The sequence below is a fragment of the Sarcophilus harrisii genome, chromosome 2, assembly GCF_902635505.1.
Source record: "Sarcophilus harrisii chromosome 2, mSarHar1.11, whole genome shotgun sequence".
In the NCBI taxonomy this organism is placed as follows: Eukaryota; Metazoa; Chordata; class Mammalia; order Dasyuromorphia; family Dasyuridae; genus Sarcophilus; species Sarcophilus harrisii.
Window position 1 is genome coordinate 652207599 of NC_045427.1, and position 20695 is coordinate 652228293.

At 42.5% G+C, this 20695-nt stretch overlaps 1 protein-coding gene across 1 annotated transcript in view; it reads left to right on the top strand.

The window, feature by feature from the left end:
• Window positions 1–18867, top strand: part of FAS (Fas cell surface death receptor) — a 40754-nt gene extending 21887 nt beyond the window's left edge. The window contains exons 2-9 of the mRNA XM_031956991.1: window positions 3150–3312; window positions 6688–6825; window positions 9417–9525; window positions 10515–10576; window positions 10764–10829; window positions 11849–11901; window positions 15109–15133; window positions 17063–18867. Coding sequence (XP_031812851.1) covers window positions 3150–3312; window positions 6688–6825; window positions 9417–9525; window positions 10515–10576; window positions 10764–10829; window positions 11849–11901; window positions 15109–15133; window positions 17063–17385 — 939 coding nt within the window. The 3' untranslated portion in view covers window positions 17386–18867. The remainder of the gene's footprint in view (window positions 1–3149; window positions 3313–6687; window positions 6826–9416; window positions 9526–10514; window positions 10577–10763; window positions 10830–11848; window positions 11902–15108; window positions 15134–17062) is intronic.
• The last annotated feature ends 1828 nt before the right edge of the window (window positions 18868–20695 follow it).

Here is a 20695-nt window from a genome sequence, read left to right on the forward strand (position 1 = left end):
ATGTGCTGTGAAAGGTAAAATATCCTTCAAAATCTATAAAGAAATAAGAGAGGAGGGATGAGCTTACAGGGAAGCAAAGGATGAGGGAAGAAGACAAGGGAGGGGATCCATAGGAGGGGGAAGTTAAGTAATAGCAAAGCAAGTTAGGAGCAGAATTAAAACAAAAGGTCAGCAGGGATAGGAAAGATGTATGTGTCTATGTGTGTAGATAAGTGTATATATAGATACATACATATATATATACATTATATATTATATATAAACATATATTTTATATATACACACAGAAATATATCCTTTCTTAATTATAGCCTTCTTTGGGGATGGTGGGAGGGATGAAAGAGGGGAAAATAAAGTTAAAAAGGTACACGGCAGAGAAAAAAGAACAATTTACAAGGAAATAAATAAAAGATGAACACTCATGAATATAAATTTTTCTACTAATAATGTACTTTCTCTAACTGGTATGTGTTGTTATATATTTTCAATCCTCCTTGATGTTCTGCTGGACACGTGACAATGTTCTGTTTTGTGGGAGGTTCTGAGCACCAGTGCAGTGGAACAAGCAGACACCAGCACCGGCTCCCTCCACATTCTTCAGCATAGACAGGGACCAGGCAGACTCCAGCTCTAAGAACCCCCATATTCTTCAGCACTGCCCTGGGCAAACAGGCTTTTGGGAGCCTAAACAACAGGCAGCCTCCTGTGACCCGACCACCAGTGTAGCCCTGGGGAAACAGAAGCACCCACTGCCTTCCGCTTGTCCCAGACATCAACACTAGGACCCCAGCTCGGCACCGGATATGCTGCCAAACCACTCTGGTCCCCAGAAGTGTCAGACATCCCTCACTCCACCCCCCTCAGAGCAGCCCCAGACAATTGGGTCCCCTCTGGACCTCAGGACAACCTCAGAGAAGGACTACATGAATAGCCAGAGTATCCACTGGCACAAGAAGTCTGAGAGAGTGTCCCTTCTACCCAGGAATAGAAGTCAGATTTAAAAGAAAGGAAAAAAGATGAGCAAAAACATTAAAAAAAAAAAAAAAGAATTTGACCACAGCCAGCTATTGTGGTCGGTCACAAGGAAGATCAAGACACAAACTCAAAAGAGACAACATCAAAACACCTGTGGGTGTGAGCTGAATATGAAGGGATAATATCTTTTAAAAAGTGAAATTAAGGAGTAAGGGAAGAACGTTCTGGAGACAGGGAAAGAGAGAGGGGTGGTGTAAATTATCTGCCATAAAAAGGCAAGAAAAAGCTTTTACAGTGGAGGGGAAGAGAAGGAAGGGAGAGGCAGGGTGTGAACCTTACTGTCATCAGAATTGGTTCAAAGAGGAAATAATATGCACAATTAATCTGGATATAGAAATCTGTCTTATACTGAAGGAAAGTAGGAGGGGAAGGAGATATGAGAAGGGGGAGAAGGTAATAAAAGAAGGGCATATTAGGGGAAGGAGTGGTCAGTAGCAAATTATTTTTGAGGAGGGACAAGGTAAAAGGAGAGAGAAGACAATGGAGGGAAATACAGTTAGCAATAGTCAGTGTAAAAAGAATTTTGGAGCAAATTTCTCTGGTAAGGCCTCATTTCTCAAACATAGAGGGAACTAAGCCAAATTTATAAAAAATAAGAGCCATGTCCCAAAGGAAAAATGATCAAAAGATGCGATCTGTGCCTAAAGGGTCTTCGACCTAATGATATCACTATTAAGCATGAATCCCAAAAGAGTTAAAAAAAAATAAAAAAGGATCTATGTGTACAAAAATATTTGTAGCAACTCTCTTCTCAGGTTAAAAAATTAATTGAAAATTGAGGGGATGCTCATTAATTGAAGAATGGTTGAATAAACTTGGTATGAGATGATGATAGAATGTTATTATTCTATGGAAAATGATGAGCAGGATGCTCTCAGAAAAAACCTGGAAAGTCCTCCAAGCAAAGTCAAGTGTATTATATACTAAGTAATAGCAATGTTCTGAGATGCATGCTTTCTCTCTCTCTCTCTCTCTCTTTTTCTCTCTCTTATTTTTCTTCAGGGTTTTTTCCCATCATTCCCTCAATTGTAAAGGTTTTTTGCACCTCTTTTTGTAAAATTTTTGTAAATTTTGTACAAAAATTTTGTAAAATTTTACACATTTTACCCCTCCCTTTCTTCTGCACCCAATTACTTATTTTATTCCCTCATATTCACCTTATAGCTTATGTATATCCCTTCCAGCTATACTATTAGTGATACAGCTCCTAAAAATTTATGCCATTTATTCCTATTTTTAGAATGTTTTTAGTAGGAAATTGTTCATTATTGTCAAATAATTTTTCTGAATTGTTATAATCCTATTGTTTCTGTCGATTTTATAATAAATATAACTGCATATATTTGTTTTCCTAATATTAAACTGAGCCTTTAAATCCAAACTGATCATAATGTATAATCTTTGTGATATATTGTTTTAGCTTCTTTGCTAATATTTCATTTAAATTTTTGCATCTCTGTCATTAGAGATCATGATCTATAGTTTTCTTCTGTTTTGACAAGGAAGGGTTAGGAATAAATGAAACAGACTTTGAGCATGGAGAGAAGATAGTGAAGAAAAAATTAAAATGGGAAAAAAGCGATAACTCAAAATAAATAGGGAGGAAGAATATAGCAAAGAAAAATTAATAAAGAGTGGAATGGAAGGGAATGAACAATTAAACAAGTAGGAATAGTTTAAATTGACTCAAAATGAAAATGCTTGCACTGAATGGATTAGAAAGCAAAATCCAGTAATATGCTAATTCTAAGAAAAACACTTGAAATACAAAGATTCATAAAAATGAAGCTGTGGCAAAATCTGTTATTTTGCATATAAATGCACAAAAAAAAGCAGGTATAACAATGACGATTTCAGACAAGGTAACTGAAAAAATACACTAAATTAAAGGTGATAAAGAGAAAACTACATTTTGCTTAAAGGTAACATTTATTTCAGAATTTAATTCCCTAATGTTATTTCAGAACATGCCTCCAGCACCATAGTTTGTAAATGCTTCAAGGAAAATGTAAATGAATTATAAAGCCTCTCTGTATAAACAAGGTCTAGGCAGAGGGCATTATTCAGGTCTAGTTAATATTCATCAGGATGACTGTATAATATTTCTTTTGTAGGTTTTAATTAGCATCGATGGAGCCTTTTGCAGAAACATGTCCCCCTGGCTTGGTACTGATTCCAAGTGGCCACAAGTAAAGAAAAACTTCACTAAGAGAGAGGTGATGTGTCCCCAAAACCAGCACCCTGTAGGGAACATCTGCTGCCAGCTGTGCCCTCCCGGTAGGTATCAAATGCTAGAAAATCGCTCTTGACATGGCAGGGTTTTTTTGGTAAGATCCCCTAATTACCCTCACAAGTGCTGCCCTTGTCCTGCCATAGCTTCCCTTGTACTGTGCCTCCTGGGACGTAGGTGACAGGAAAGTGGGCAGATGAGGCTGCCTCGATCGTCCTAGGAAAAAACACTAACTCCTCTATATGCTCTCTAATGCCACTTGCCTCACTGAACCCTCCAGAGCCAACTGGGTCCAGAGGCCGGATAGAGATCAGGATGACTGGAAATGGCCCTGGATACAAGCTTGCCATCAGTGCTTAATGACAATTAGGGGGCATCACCAATGCAAGGAGTTCCAGGCTTCAAGTCAGGAAGATCCCCATTCAAATTCAGCCTCAGTCCTTTGCTAGCTGTGTGGGCAAGTGGGCAAGTAACTCTATCCATTTATCTCAGTTTCCTCATCAGTAATAAGGCACTTATTTCTCAGAGCTGTTCTGCGAGTCAAAGATATTTGTAAAGTGTTTAGTCCAGTACCTGACACACCTACTATGTGTCAGTCATTGCTATTATTATTACTGTTATAAAGTGTTTAGCCCAGTACCTGACACATAGTAAGTGCTTTATAAGTCAGCCATTGCTATTATTATTATTATTATTACTGTTATAAAGTGTTTCGCCCAGTACCTGACATATAGTAGGTACTTTATAAGTGTTAACCATTGCTATTATTATTATTACTATTATAAAGTGTTTAGTCTAGTACCTGACACATAGTAGGTGCTTTATAAGTGTTAGCCATTGCTATTATTATTACTATTATTAAGTGTTTAGTCTAGTACCTGACACATAGTAGGTGCTTTATAAGTGTTAGCCATTGCTATTATTATTATTATAAAGTGTTTAGTCTAGTCCCTGACACATAGTAGGTGCTTTATAAGTGTTAGCCATTGCTATTATTTTTACTATTATTAAGTGTTTAGTCTAGTCCCTGACACATAGTAGGTGCTTTATAAGTGTTAGCCATTGCTATTATTATTACTATTATAAAGTGTTTAGTCTAGTACCTGACACATAGTAGGTGCTTTATAAGTGTTAGCCATTGCTATTATTATTACTATTATAAAGTGTTTAGTCTAGTACCTGACACATAGTTGGTGCTTTATAAGTGTTAGCCATTGCTATTATTATTATTATAAAGTGTTTAGTCTAGTCCCTGACACATAGTAGGTGCTTTATAAGTGTTAGCCATTGCTATTATTATTACTATTATTAAGTGTTTAGTCTAGTACCTGACACATAGTAGGTGCTTTATAAGTGTTAGCCATTGCTATTATTATTATTATAAAGTGTTTAGTCTAGTCCCTGACACATAGTAGGTGCTTTATAAGTGTTAGCCATTGCTATTATTTTTACTATTATTAAGTGTTTAGTCTAGTCCCTGACACATAGTAGGTGCTTTGTAAGTGTTAGCCATTGCTATTATTATTACTATTATAAAGTGTTTAGTCTGGTACCTGACACATAGTTGGTGCTTTATAAGTGTTAGCCATTGCTATTATTATTATTATAAAGTGTTTAGTCTAGTCCCTGACACATAGTTGGTGCTTTATAAGTGTTAGCTATTGCTATTATTATTATTACTATTACTTGTTCTCAGCCTTTTCAGGATTATTACCCATACCTCTCCCTCATGCATGTATATTCCCGACAGCCTAGTTTTCCTGCTTTTTCCTTTATGAAATTCAGTTTCTTGCTTCCATGACCTCGTAGGTTGTCCCCTATTCATGGAATACCCGGTAACCTTCTGGAATTCTTAGCTTCATTCACATGTCACCTCCTACAGGAAGCCTTTCCTGATTCCCCTCCCCATCCCTCAGTTATGAAGGGTTCTTTTCTCTGAAATGACTCCATTATTTACTCGTTGTGTGCAATGTGCACATCCCAGGGGGCCGTAAGCTCCTTGAGGGAAGGAATAATTTTACTCTCATCTTTGTATCTCCCCTACCTAGCCCGTAACAGGTGGTTAATAGATACACTCGTCTCAACCAAATCCACCCAAACCGACGGTCTGCCTGCCTTCAAAGCACTAGGGGAGGGAGCACCGAGTTCCTGCTGATGTCTTCTGATGTCGATGAGTCATAGGGTCGTGTGGGAGCCTCTGCCTTCCCTGTTTGGCCCGGCCCCTCCCCCTGTAAAGCAGCCATAGGGCCTGGCCAGAGTGAGGAAGCAGGGGGGATTTGCATTTTCCAGCCAAGTGGCAGAGACAGCCACCCCCCCCCATCCCACCTCCCCCCACCCCCACCCCCCTCTGGTGCTGGTTGCAAAAGGCCGGGACAGGAAAGCCTGCAAGGAGCAGCGACCAGTTAAAAATGCTGCAAAATGCAAATAGGGCAGCAGCTTTTGAAGGAGGAGGGCAAGAGAGCTCCAGCTTAGAACAACAGGGGCCCTCCTGGGAGCTTCCTATGGAGAAGACAGATAGGCCATATAGGTCAGAGCATTAAGATGGGTGGGAGCCTGAGGGATGAACCTTCCTAAACCTCAGAGGGCTTCCTGGCTCTCCTGATTTACTGATTCTGGAGTCAGAAGTTCTAGGCTCAATTCCTGATATCAGGATTTAGTGCTCTTGCTTCAGGTAATTCTCTTGCCTTTCAGTGAGAATCCCTGGCACCTGTAACTCTGTGATCCAGTAAAAGCATTTCATTTCCCTGAGCCTCGTTTTGTCCCCTGTAAAATCAGGGGGCTCCTAGACTTCTACCTGTTCTCCCTCCCAGCCGGCAGTGAGCCAGCTGACTGCAGTGGGATTGTGGGATTAAAAGGCCAAAGCCTCTGGAGAGATTTGGCCACTTTGGGTAGACACAGCTGTTCTTCACGGGGTCTTCCCACCAGTGCTGGACAGCTCCTCTGGGGCTGCTTGTAGGGAGGAACTAGGTGGGCTCTGACCTGCCTTTCAACCCTGAAAACCTATTAGTCTTCTTTGAAGGGGGGCTCATGGCTCTCTGAGACTGGGGGGGGAACGGAAAGGACTGACGGGAGAGTGGCCGTGTAGACTGCTTTGCATTTCTCTTTGTGCCCCCCCTGCACAGAGCAGTACCTGCATGTACTTTGTGCTTTAAAAATGCCCATTTGCAGTGGCGGGCTGGAGCCAGCTCATGCTTGTCAGAATTGACTGTTAAATTTTCCGTGTCCCTCCAGAAATGGGCAAATGCTGCAAATCAGGGTTTGCTTCATCATCTTGTTGAGTGTCTAGATTTAAGAGAGTGATGGGGAAGATGCTGAGAGTGCAGATTAAGCCGGAAAGTGTGAAATGCCTAAGTTGTTTTTGAAGACCTGGTTGTTAAATATTTCCCAGCCCACATTGCAAACACTCTTCTGCTCTTGGACAGGCACAAAGAAAGTCTCTGACTGCCAGGTGGCCGGGGGCCATCCGCAGTGCACCGGATGTATACCTGGGAAGGATTACACGGACCAACCTCACTACCATAATAAATGTCTACGGTGCGGCCTTTGTGATAAAGAACACGGTGAGTCAGTCAGGGCCGAGTGCCCGCAGCGCGCGCCGCCAGCTCCGTGCAGAAAACTCTTCTTTAGCGTCTGTGATGCACCTGGCGCCACATTCCATGGGCCAACAGGCCCTGCTGACATCCAACTGTGGGCTGGGGCAGAAAGGGGAAAGGTCAGAAGGGGTCACAGGTAACCAAGGTCAGGAGGGATGTGAAGGTCAGAGTTTTGATGCTCTTCAGTCTATTCATTAAAATAAATAATCAGATGCACAGCGATGATGTGAGAGACAAGGGACCGCACCCAGAATGGGGACCCTGGCTACCAGGAGGAGACAGGAGTGGGTGGAAAGGAGGAGACAAAGGGCCACCCTCTGGGGACGGACGAAACTCCAGAGGGATCTAAGGGACATGACTTTTCTCTGTACTTGTGAGTCACATTCAGACAGCTCAGCAGTAGCCTGGCCTGGCCCATAGGACACCATCAGCAAACAGAGGGATGCTGCTCAGACATGGGGAACAGCTGACGTGCCCCCCAGAGCCCAGTGCCTGTCATCTGGCCTGTCTCTCCTCTCCTTCCCTCTGGCTAAGCTGTTTCCCAGACCATCTCCATGTGCTGGCTGGGGGTAGTGCCAGCAAGAGGTAGAGGCCGGTGCCTTCCTTGGAGCACGGAGCTGAGTCGCCGCCCCGCACTGACCTCAGGGAGGCAGGATAACAGAGAGGGCCAGGGGGACAGCAGTCAGTCAGTCAGTCAATGAGCATTTTTAAAGCACAAAGTACATGCAGGTACTGCTCTGTGCAGGGGGGACACAAAGAGAAATGCAAAGGAGTCTCTAGGAGCTTATATGTATGTATACATGTGTGCACACACACACACACACACACCTGTAGGTACAGGTATATGCATGTGTATACACAGAACCGATGCAATATCATGATGAGGTCGGGGGTACACTAGGAGCTAGAGAGCCGGGGAGGGGGAGGCGGCACAAACCCAGGCAGTCAGAAGCTACATCCTAAGGCACAAACGCTACAGAGTGCTCCTCTCAGCTTGTTCTAGACTGCCCTGGCTCCGGGAGTACTGAGTACCATTAGAAAGAACTCAGAGGCCTAGCTTAGCTTTCCCGATGGAGCCTAGGATCGAGCACTTCCCAGGGTGAGCGTAAACATGAGACCGTGTCAGTTATCGAGGATGATTCGGGCCTCCTTTTTCATTCATGTGCACCCCCACTCCTCACTGGGTTGGTGATTAGTTGCTCCCCCACCCTAGGTTTGCAGCTTTGGGAACATCCTCCACACCTCCGTCTAGTTCACTCATTTCAGCCTCCACCATCTCTGCTGAGTCTGCCCCTGCCTTCAGCTTAACATGGGCCTCACTCACTTTGGCCCGGCCTGAAGGATTCGCCTCCTTCTTGGCCTCCTTGTCTCCAGCCTCGCTACACAACTGCTAAAGTGATTTTTTTTTTTTTTTGCTGAGGCAATTGGGGTTACACAGTGTTGTGTTAAGTGTCTGAGGTCAGATTTGAACTCAGGTCCCCTAACTTCAGGGCTGGTGCACTACCCACTGAGCCACCTCGCTGCCCTGGGTTTGTTACAACCCAGACATGACCTGTCTCTATAAACTCCCTACATCACCTGTAAGAACAGACTGAAAGTTCTTAGTTTGCAGTTCACCATGTTCTGGCCTCTGCCAACCTGCTCACACATCACTTGCCTACACACTCTCCCTGGGCTGGCTCTGGCTCCCTTTGTCCTGGTTCTCCTCTCCTACTTGGACCGTTCTTCACCTCTTCCTCTCGGAAGCCCAGCTTCTTTTCCCACTGTGCTCAGGGGCTCCCTCTTGCAGGAAGCTTTTCCTTGCTCCTTCAGCTAGAGGGCCAGCTTTTCTAAGGTTATCATGTCCCATATACACCCATGCATGTGCAAATCATCTCATCCATTTGAATGCAGACTCCTTGGGAGCCGGGAATGTTAGTGTTTGCATAGTGCCTGGCACATAGTAGGCTCTTGATAAATGCTTGTTTATTGATTGACATGGAGAGAGAGGAAAAAATGATGGTTTTTTAAAGTTATTAATTGATTCACTTAAACAATTTGACAAATACCCATATTAGCATCTACTACATGTAAGGCGTATGGTGCTGGGTGCGGGGGTTACAAAACTAAAAGGTGCCTTAGTCTCTGCCCATAAAAATGAACACGTCCCCTACCCTGAATGCTGCAACACCAGGTGAGATGAAACAGGAGAGAAATCCAGACAGAATTCTCTAGGGATACTTCAAGAGGGGAAAAGACTTTCAGCCACGAGGAGATAATGCTCCACTAAGCCTGGAAGCAGAAGTCAGGTTCCATAGAAGGGCACCCTCCTTGGGCTAAGGGATGGGCTGCAGCCACTTGGTGAGGGAGGGCGGTGGGGTGTGTTCCAGCACGCATGGGAAGGAGCCAGGTCAGGGAGAGCATTAAATGCCAAGGAAAGAGACAATGGGTATCTAGTGGGGATTTTGGAATAGAGCAGGGCAAGCCCGATGGTGGTGACGAGAGAAGATGGGATTAGTGTCTGCCAGGACAGACGACGTTCCGGATCACAATGATGAACCCTGAAAATTTCTTTTTAGGCCTGGAAATCCGAGAGAATTGTACCACCATTCGAGACGTGATTTGTGGATGTGCCAAGAACTTTTTTTGCAGCACTCCTGTGTGTAAGCTTTGTTACCCCTGCACTCAGTAAGTCTGATGGTTTTTTTATCTCGCTCTAAAATAGTCTGGGTGTGAGTTCTCTTACTGGTAGTAAGGAGTACAGGAGAACACAAAGTGGAAGCCAGAACCCTCGTTTTCAACCCTAATCAAGCCATTCTCCTTTCTGGGTCTGTTTCCTCCTCCCTGAGAGATTTACATAAGGTGATCTCACCGGCATTCTTCTCATAGAGCCCCATGATCCTAACTTGTGTAGAGAGGCATGGGATATTATACAAGGGCCCCATCTTCCCTAAGGATTCCCATCCTTCCCTTCCTGTGAGGAAAATGCTTCCCAGGGATTCTGAGGTCAGCCCCATCCTCTAAAAAGGCCCGGAGGTCACAAGGTGAGAAACAGGGCCTGCTGGGACGTGGAGGGGGATGTGCATAATCAACTCCTTGAACTCCAGACTCTCCATCACAGCCACAAGTCACTACCACATACTTCCCAATTCTAACTCTCGGCATAAACTCTGAGCCTCAGCTGCTTTTACCCCCCTAATCCCTGGGAGTAGCTTCCTGGCACTGTAAAGAGTATGATGACTACCCCGTTATTATAATTGTGAATGTGAGCCTCGTGAGGGCAGGGACCGCTATGCTTTTGTCTCTATCTCCAGCGCTTAGCATAGAGCAGTTGCTTTATAAATGTTGGTCAAATGATGGATTGATTGAATGAGAAACTTACTTCTGGGAGGTCGTGAGGAGCGGTGATGGGGGAGGAGTGAAGATAAAGGGATGGGAATGACCTAGGTTTGCCATTGTAGCCCCAATGCCTGGCACAGCGTAGCCAGGGTTAATATATCCTCAGTGAATGAATACACTTTGATAGGTTTAAGATTGCATTAAGGAATAGGTTGGGGAAAAGCCCACACTATCCAGTCCCATCAGGCCTTTGAGTATCTGTAAAGTGAGGGGACGTAGCTAACTCCCATCTTGCCAAGCCGGATGCCCTACAATGCTCCCACCTCCTCCCACTCCAGGTGTGCACACGGCGTCCTTGAGGAATGCACGGAGGGCAGAGATGCTATCTGCCAGGCCCAAGGTAACGGAGCTCTTTCTGTTTGTCTTTTCCCTCTGGCTCCCAGCCACAAGAACAGACCAGGAAGAGGCAGGAGGGAGGGGGGGAGCATTTTGGAGCGGGGTTGTTTCAGGAAGAAGCTTATTTTGCTTTCTACAGACCCTCAGGAGGCTCCCACAGTGGGTCCTAACTTGTCTTTCTTAAATCCCAGAGAATAAATCGTTCTACCTCCTGTTGCTGATCCCAATCCTGGCTATAGTCTTTGGCATTATTTGGTGTAAGTTCTTTCTTTTTTCACATTGTCCCTGGAGAGGATTGAGATCATCATCATAATAATAACTGACATTTATATTCTGATAGGCTTAGTGGATCAGTCTCCCTGGACTTGGACCAATCACTCGTGCTTATTGAATGGGTGACCAGGGATTTTTTTAACCTTACTGAGTCTCAGTTTTCTCATCTGTAAAATGGGCATGATCATTCCAGTCCTTAATTGCCTTCAAGTGGTTGAGTGAGAGATTTTTGTGCCAAGTGCTCTCTCCAAACTCTGGAGTTTTCTGGAGCCCTCAGTTACTAGACCAGAAATTGGCTGACATCTGGACCACAGGGTCCTCAATCTAGGATAGGAAGGGACAGTGCCATCACTTTACAGATAAGAAAAAGGAGGCAGGAATTTTATAGGATTTTAGGATCTTAGATTTATTTGGAGATAGATGAGCCTTTGGAGGCACCCCCTTCATGTACTAGGGCTCAGAGAGAGTACATGTTTGGCTTAAGGTCACACAGCTTATGAGCAAGGGGAGGATTTGAAGCCAGATTTTCCTGCCTTCAGGCCAGCACCCTATCCACTGCACCACTGGACTAGACAATTTTTGGGGGATTGGTGGGTGGGAGTGTGGGTTGATGAGTCGGGGTTGGGGAGGATGGCTGCAAATGAGGGGTGATCATTTCCCACATGAAAGCATTTGGAAGACTATGTGATAGGTTAAGAGGAAGCTTTAAATTGGATCAGTGATCAGATGACAGAATTCGGGCCAGTTTAAAAACTATTACCTGGAAGTCTTAGGCATCATAAAATCAAGGACATTTGGAAATGCTGTGGAAAGCCCGGTGCTTTGGGCTCCCCAGTGAATGTCCCCCCCCCCCATGTGCTATGGGAAAGATCTTACTTCTTGTCTGAATTTTTGTACTCTGTACTGGGGGCATTGGCAGAGATGCTTTCCAATGGCCTCGTTGCCCTTTGCTTTGGTCTGTCTCAGAGATAATTAATTCTGCTGTCGTTTTTTAACATTTTAGACTGGAGAAGAAAGCACCAAAAGGATATCGATAACTTAAAACCTGAATATAAGGTAAGTATTAATTACTGTTAAAGGGCAGTCGAGAGCTCTAGTCCTCAGACGATTCCCAGGGGAACAGATGCGTCACAACAGGCTGGAGGGACCACATTCTAGCTAGGAAATGCCTGCCATCCCAGTCTAGTGTAGCGCTTCATAAATGGCCAAGATCAGATGGCCATCTATTGAGACCATGTGTCTTCTCTTTTACCAAAGAGGTAAAAGCCATCGGTGGGAGAGAACAACAGGACAAAGAGTGAATTTCATATTCCAAAAAAAGTCTCAGCAAAGGGAGTTGAGATGTTGGAGAAATAATGTCAAGCTATGCTGGAGAGTTCTTTGATTTTAATCACTAGGCATTGAAAATAGAAGGGACAGTAGTTTCAGGGGACTTATCTGAATAGAAGATGCCATCGAGTGTAATGTCTGGCCTAGCTTTCTGGAGGTCCTCCGGAAGGTCTCAGCCCGACAGCCACCAAGAGAATGGACAAGAATAGAGTCCATTACAGTCTATCTCCTGCACAGTCTGTGTCTGTCATAGTCTGACTCAGTCTCAGTCTGACCCAGTCTCCTCCAGCAGTCTGCCAGTCGGCCAGTCTCAGTCTGAGTCTGACTTTGTCCCCAGTTCTCTCAGCCCTTAAATACCCTTACAGTGACATCATTACAGCATGCTGAGTATAAGCCAATCTAGAGTGATTATATCATTATATCAAACTAATGTGATGATATAGTGAAGTACAAGATACTTTCAAGTATAAAATCTCATAGGGAGGAAGTATTGACTTTGGCCACATTATGGATCAGCATCTGTTCTCCAGACTCCAGTTGAAGCATTCTTTCCATTCTATCAGAGCTCTAGAAAAATTGTGGGACTTTAACTGCCCCAAAGAACTCCCCCATTACTGGTGGGGAAAGTCTGTTCAGAATTGAAAACATTGTTCAGCCCTTGCAAGATGCAAAGATATTGCTTCCCACCCACTATCCATGCTAAGGCTAAGTTGTTTTCCTGGGAGCAAAGTAACAGAATCACAGCTGTTTCCTGGTTCTCCCTTGTGACTCAGACATATTCAAGATGGCCCACTAGGATTATGGGTTCAGTTTAGGGCAGCCACACAGTACAGTGGAAGCAACGTTGGATTTTGAGGGAGAAGACTGAGCTCCGATCCTGGTTTATTATTTAAGTGATCTTAGCTGCTCAGTTTTCTTATCTGTAAATTGAGGAGGGTGGTATTGAGATGATCTTAAAGGAGCCTTTCATCTTTACATCTATGATCCATCCAGTTAAAATGGAACTTACTAGAGCTACCAGGTCAATACAGGGCTGAACTGGGCTATAGTTTGACCATTGATTCTGTACTCCTATTAAGTAAAAGGTAAGAAAGCTAAATACCCTATCAGGTTCGGAAAGAGACAAGCTTGGAAGGGTGGGTGTGGGTTTGTATATGCCCACATGTGTTTGTCTGAGTCTGTCTCTTTTTGGGTATTTGTGTGTGTGTGTGTTTGTGTATGTGTGTTTATCTATATCTTAGCATCAATTATATTGACTGTCTTTTTAAATGGTGACCCAAACTAAGTAACCTATGCATATCTTTTAAGAATGAAACTAAATATATAATTATTATGGAATTAAGTGTAGAAGAAGGAGTAGAAAGGGTTCTTTCAGATTTTTTAAAAAAGTCTTTTTGTTAGGTAGAACAGAATCTTAGAATCTCAGAGCTGAAAGAGCATTGAGTTCAAGCTATACTTGATCTAGGATCCCCACTCTACCATGCAGCTTCTACTTGAAACCTTTGGGTGAGATCTAACACTTAAGAAAGTTTTCTTTATATAATGACTAGCTCTTTCTACAACATCACCCACTTCCTGGTTCTGTCCTTTGAAATAAAGAAGAACAAGTCTAATTGCAGGCTTTCCTCCCCGAAGTCTTATTTCTTCTCTAGTAAACATTCTCATTTCCTCAGTAGAATCAGTAGAAGTTGACTGTAACTGTCCTACTCTGGGTACCTTCTAGTACCAGTTTCTGGTGTGTCCTTTGTAAAAGATCATGCCTACTAAACACAGTATTCCACACCTGATACGACCATGGTAGAAGATAGCTAGATGTTGTTTCTCTTGTTCTAGACACGCTTCTATTAATTTGGGCTAGAGTTGCATTAACTTGAAGCTATCATACCAACATTTTCATTCATTAAGCTTGTAGTCCACCAAAATTCCCAAATCTTTTTAAAGCAAATATCTGATAAGCTCCAATTCCCTTATCCTTCACTTATGATTTTGGCTTTTATTACTCCTAAATATAGAACCTTTCATGTTGTCCTACTGAATTTTTTCTTCTTAGATTTTGTCCATCATTCTAGCTGGCTGAAATCCTTTGGGGCCCTAATTCTTGTTATTGTTCACTGTCTTAGCTGTGGCCCTCCCAGGTTTGGGTCATCGGGAAATTTGATTAAAATGTAATCTTTCCAAATTAGTTATAAAAGTGTTGTATATTCATGGCCAATGAACAAATTGGTTTTTTAAAAGGTTTTTAATATATACTTGCTAGGTATCTGATAATATATTAAATAACAGGAATAAAACTCAAAAAGTGACCCTTCCTCAACAAGCTTATGTTCTAATAGTAAAAACAGCTCACATAGGAAATGGTGTCCAGGAGATATCATCTGAAGGATGAAGGCTTGATCCATAAGCCAGTGGCCTTTCTAGTGCCATTGGTATTTTGATTACTGTGCCCCAAAATACTGTGCCCTGAAAACTGGAGATATGGAAGAAGATGAAGCATTGAGGCAGATATCAAGAAATGTAATTTGGGCCAATATGTAAATATCTGGATGAGATGTGAAGCATCTCAGCACTAACTGAGAATGGCTTGTTAACCTGAATTCAGTCAGTGACCAACCAAGATGATCAAGTCCCAAGATGAAAGTTCTAAAATTGAATAGATTCACTTCCTCAAGTATTTACACAGAGATTGTAGGGGTCCAGTAAAAAAAGATGCCCATCTACAAGGGGAGAAATTTGGCAGAAATGCAGTTAACAAGGCAGCTCAAGCAAATGGCAAGACAGCCAAGCCCATTTTATTTATGTGGTGATCATCTTCTGAGGGTGGTCTTCAAGAGATGAGGGGTATCACATAAAATGGCCTCTAAGGTCCTGTCCAATTTTCAAAATTCTATAATTCTATGCTATACATTTGTTCTCACTCTCTTCTCTTTCCCATAGGAAGACATTCCTCTGACTTATGCAGGTAAGATATTATTTTATTTTCCCAGAAGCAATAGATTGTTGTTTTCTCCCCAATTCTATTGCACTCAATGCCATGCTCATTAAAAAACAGTGGTGTGTACCCAGCAGCTGCTAAATTAATTGCTTGTTTAATTGAAATAATGGTATCATTAAGAAAACTATACTTTGAAAGACTAGAATTCCAATTAATGAAATAACAAGGTGTAATTCTTTAAGAATGCTAAACTCTACTACTCATCTTCTCCCAGAGAGGGGAGGGAATTGAGGTGCAGAATGAGTTGCCCATTTGGAAGATGGTCAAAATGGAATGTTTTGTTTGCATATTAGTTTTGAGGGTTGCGTTATTTTTCTTTTTTTTCCAATGGAGGTAGGGAGTAAAAGAGAAGAGAAGATAAATACTTGTTCATTGAAGGGGCAGGAATTGGGGATGGGGAGAAAGAGGTAATGGGTTCATCTTCACTGGAAGTCTTCAAGTATTGTTTGGCAGGCAACTTGTTGAGATATCGTAAAGGAGATTCGTGTTCAGATGATACTGGACCAGAAAACTGATGTAGTGAATGCAGGACTGGACTCACGCAAATGGTTTAACATCTTGGTACCTTAGTTTCCTCCTCTGTAGAATGAGAGGCTTGAACTTGATGACCTCTGAGCTCCTTGCTCCAAGCCTAAAATCCAGTCACCTCTGGAGTTTCCTCCAAGATAAGACCAGAATAAAATAAAATTAACTCAAATAGTTCATTAAATACTGACATTTTTCTCTAGTGAGACAAATGGAAGAAAGGAAGAAAACAAGAATTTATTAACCATATTCCATGTGCCAGGCACTGTTCTAAGTACTTCACAAATATTTTCTCATTTGATTCTCACAACAATCCTGTGAGGGAGGTGCTATTAGTTCTCCATTTTACAGCTGAGAAAAATGCAGCAGACAGAAGCTAAAGGACTTGCCAGGGTCACCGAGCTACTAAGATTGAAGGTCAGGTCTTCCTGACGCAGTGGTCCCCATTGTGCCATCTAGATGTCATTGGGAGGAGTCAGGAGAATCCTGGGAAACTCTGCGTCCTTGCCTTCTCTTTGATGCAAATCTTGACTGCCTAATTCCCTTTCAGTTCTAAGTGGATAATCTTTTGGTCCTTCTCTGGTCCCCTCTGACAAATGATCCTCCAGCCTGTTAGAAATACTTTCAGTGATGGGGGACTCATTACCTAGCAAGGTAGTTCCTTCTGCTTTTTGATAGCTGTCATTGTCATCAAGTTGTTCCTTTTGTTGAGCCAAAATTTTTGATTGGATTACAACTGTTCCCCCCCAGCTCCCAGCTGGGTAAAATCAAAGAATTCATATTTCCTCTCCTGGGGAATGGGATCAGGAGGTCAGAGGGAGGGTGCCTTTTTTTCTTTTGGGCTCTTGAGTCACTTGCTTGTGGAAGGAACCTCTCTTGTGACTCAGTTTCTCCCTGTGTAAAATGAGAACAAGTATTAGTATCTCCATTTTACAGCTGAGGAAAATGAGCCAGACAGAAGTAAAAGGACTTGTCAGGGTCATAGAGCTACTGAGATTGAAGATCAGGTCTTCCTGACACGGTGGTCCCCACTGTGTCACTTGGAGGAGACAAGAGAAACCTGGGAGGTCCTGAAGTGGGGGGATTCCCACTGCTTTTTTGTGTCCTGACCCCAGTAGCAGTCTTGTCAAAACTCTTGTGCCCTTCTTAAATGTCTAAGATGAAATATGTAGGATTTGAGGGACCCAACCTATGGAAATAAAACATGTGGACCCCAGAGTAAGAACTCTTGACTTCAATGATCTCGGAGGTTTCTCTCAGCTCTGTCCCTCTGATCTCATATCCCTAAAGGCATAAAAGCTTCTTTTGTGTCCCTGTGGGAAGATTCAGTTCCAAAATCGTTCTTTTCGTGTTTATTGTTTTACTTTTCAGATATTGACTTGAGTAAATATATTCCACAAATTGCTGAGAGAATGGAACTCGACCAGGTGAAAAGATTCGTCCGGGAGATGAGAATAAGCGAAGTCATAATTGATCGAGTCAAGCATGATTACGTGAATGACACAGATGAGCAGAAAATCCAGCTGCTCAAACACTGGTACCAGAAACAGGGCAAGAAGGGGGCATACAGAGAGCTCCTCCAGGGGCTCAAGAATATTGGACTGCGAGGGGTTGGTGAGAAACTACAGGAAGTCATCAATGCCCACTCAGAGAATCATCCAGAAAACGGAAACTCCAGCCTTCCCCACAGCTAAGGCCCGGCCTCCAATTAGGGAGTCGGGGAGCCCTGTGCCTATTCAAGTAGCTCCAGAAATAGTGAGGAGGAGTGGGGCATCAGCCCTCATTAAGTAGTTTGAGGTGCAAATGCAACTTCTTAGGCCATAGATATTTATACAGGAATATGTCCTAGGTACTCTGGAAAGGTCTCTTCTGCTCCCCCCTGCCCCAGTAAAAATCCTTTCCTTATTTCTGGATGTTGCCTGCAATTCTACCATTACAACTCTGGCCCTGCCTTCTACGAAAGGTTAAATGCCCAAAGAAAATTGTGGCAGCATGGACCTACTTTATCTTATAATTTATTTTTATTTACCATCAAGTGGGCGAACAACTGGAGTCATTAATAGACCCACAGATTTATAACTGTGCACCCTTTCAAGCCCCCTTTCCACCTATCTTGACCATCGGGGGAGGACTGAACCTTCACTGGATTTATTAAAGCAGCATCTCCTCCCTCCTGGTGAAAATTTAGGATGTAAAAAGGCAGAACCTCAAGGAGATTGGCCAAATGGAAGAATGGGAAAAAAAGCAATTGCATTGCGTTCTCCCCTACGACAACTAGCAAAGACCGAGGAAGAATGCCAGAGGGAAAAGTGATTAGGAAATATAAAAGAAAACACAGCGAGATATTTTCCTAGGAACAAAAGTCAACCGGCAGTTGTGTCCTTCTGACCCCAGAGGTGAGTTAAGGATATAGTGGACTGAGGGGGGAGCTGGATCTGATGTGGCCATGGTCCAAGGCCGGCAGTAGCCGTGTGAAGGGTTGAAGATTTAGTCCTGAGCCTGTAACTGAATAACTGGAAATCTCAGATCAAAGTGGAACCAATAGTTCCATCACTCTGACCTGCAGGATCTTTCAACTAGCTGATAGGGACCAGAAGTCTACTGGAGCCCCAACCGAAGGAGAGCCATAAGTTGTGTTACCCAGATTCCCACTGAGTTCTGGAGTTTACAAAGCTCTGTTGAGGAAGGCAGCGATCAGACAGCTTTGGGGACATTGAAAGTTAACAGTGTCCTAGACTGAGCTGCTCCTGAGATCCCTGAAGTAGTCAGCATCCAAAGAAGGAACAACAGGTCCCCAGAGAATTGGGGACCAAACAAGTTTCTAATATTCCCTCCAGAAACTCATAATCTGGTCTTAATACAAAGTCCTGATTCAAGAAGCAATTCTAGAAGAACGGGCCAACAAAAACACACAAACTGAAAAGAAGATAATCCAAAACAAGCAAAAGTTTTTTTTTTTAAATGCCCAAGACAAGAGATCAAATAGAATTCTTGGATGAAATAAAGCATGTCACCACCTTCCTGACAAAAAAAAAAAATCGACAGGCTCAAGATACAGAACAAGACTGATATTTGGGGGCATGGCCAACTCAGGGATGTGCCTAAATTAGCTGTGTATATTTGTTACAAGGATTTTTTTCTTTTGTTTTCTTTTTTCAATGAAAGAAATAGAAGAGAAAGAAAATAAATTCTTGGTTTTAAAATTTATTTATTTTTTTCTCTTTTTTATTTTTTTTATTTTTATTTTTTATTTAATAGCCTTTTATTTACAGGTTATATGCATGGATAACTTTACAGCGTTAACAATTGCCAAACCTCTTGTTCCAATTTTTCACCTCTTGCCCCCCACCCCCCCCTAGATGGCAGGATGACCAGTAGATGTTAAATACATTAAAATATAAATTAGATACACAATAAGTATACCTGACCAAAATGTTATTTTGCTGTATAAAAAGAATCAGACTCTGAAATATTGTACAATTAGCTTGTGAAGGAAATCAAAAATGCAGGTGGGCATAAATATAGGGATTGGGAATTCAATGTAATGGTTTTTAGTCATCTCCCAGAGTTCTATCTCTGGGCGTAGCTGGTTCAGTTCATTACTGCTCCATTGGAAATGATTTGGTTGATCTCGTTGCTGAGGACACAGGTCCATCAGAACTGGTGTTGGTGTTGAAGTATATAATGATGTCCTGGTCCTGCTCATTTCACTCAGCATCAGTTCGTGTCAGTCTCTCCAGGCCTTTCTGAAATCATCCTGTTGGTCATTTCTTACAGAACAGTAATATTCCATAATATTCATATACCACAATTTGTTCAGCCATTCTCCAACTGATGGACATCCATTCAGTTTCCAGTTTCTAGCCACTACAAAAAGGGCTGCCACAAACATTCATGCACATACAGGTCCCTTTCCCTTCTTTATAATCTCTTTGGGATATAAGCCCAGTAGTAACACTGCTGGATCAAAGGATATGCACAGTTTGATAACTTTTTGAGCATAGTTCCAAACTACTCTCCAAAATGGTTGGATTCGTTCACAACTCCACCAACAATGCATCAATGTCCCAGTTTTCCCGCATCCCCTCCAACAATCATCATTCCATTTAAAGTAACTACTGATAATATAAAATATTTAGGAATCTATCTGCCAAGGGAAAATCAGAAACTTTATGAGCAAAATTACAGACCACTTTTCACACAAATTAAGTCTGATCTAACCAATTGGAAAATATTAAATGCCTCTTGGATAGGCGTAGCAAATATAATAAAGATGACAATATTACCTAAACTAATCTATTTATTTAGCGCTATACCAATCAGACTCCCAAAAAACTATTTTAATGACCTAGAAAAAATAACAACAAAATTTATATGGAAAAACAAAAGGTCAAGAATTTCAAGGGAATTAATGAAAAAAAATCAAATGAAGGTTTTAAAATTTAAAACAAACCAGGGTCTTCAACTGATTTCGACACAGATGTGCCAGATGAACTTAGATCCTGGATTTCTCATGTTTACATTGCAAGCGAAATGAACAGAAAAAGTTCTCTCAAAGATCTCTTTTATGCCAGTACTATCAAACTTTCATGATAAAAATTTTAATTAAAAAATGAGCTTAATTGAATATTTCATGTTGTTTGGACAGCAGTTGTGCTTTTTGCTTTTGCTGTAGAATTTGTTGCTGTTCGGTCATTTCAATTGTCTGACTCTTCGTGACCCCATTGACAGATCCTGGAGTGGTCCATCATTTTCTTCTCCATACAACACTTTGGCCCTTTTCATCTTGCATGAATGTTTGCCAGATGCCCTTAAACATCTGATCAAATGTCTCCCGCTCCACCTCTCCCTGCGGTGAAGTCTGACTAATAGAGCTCTGCACGCATTTTTTCATGGCTGCATATCATCAATGAGGGCGGGCTCCCCGGTTGCCCCCTAAGCAGGCTAGGATTGGGCAAAGCAGATCATTTGGGAGACTATATTTTCTAGCTCTCTCACAAAAGG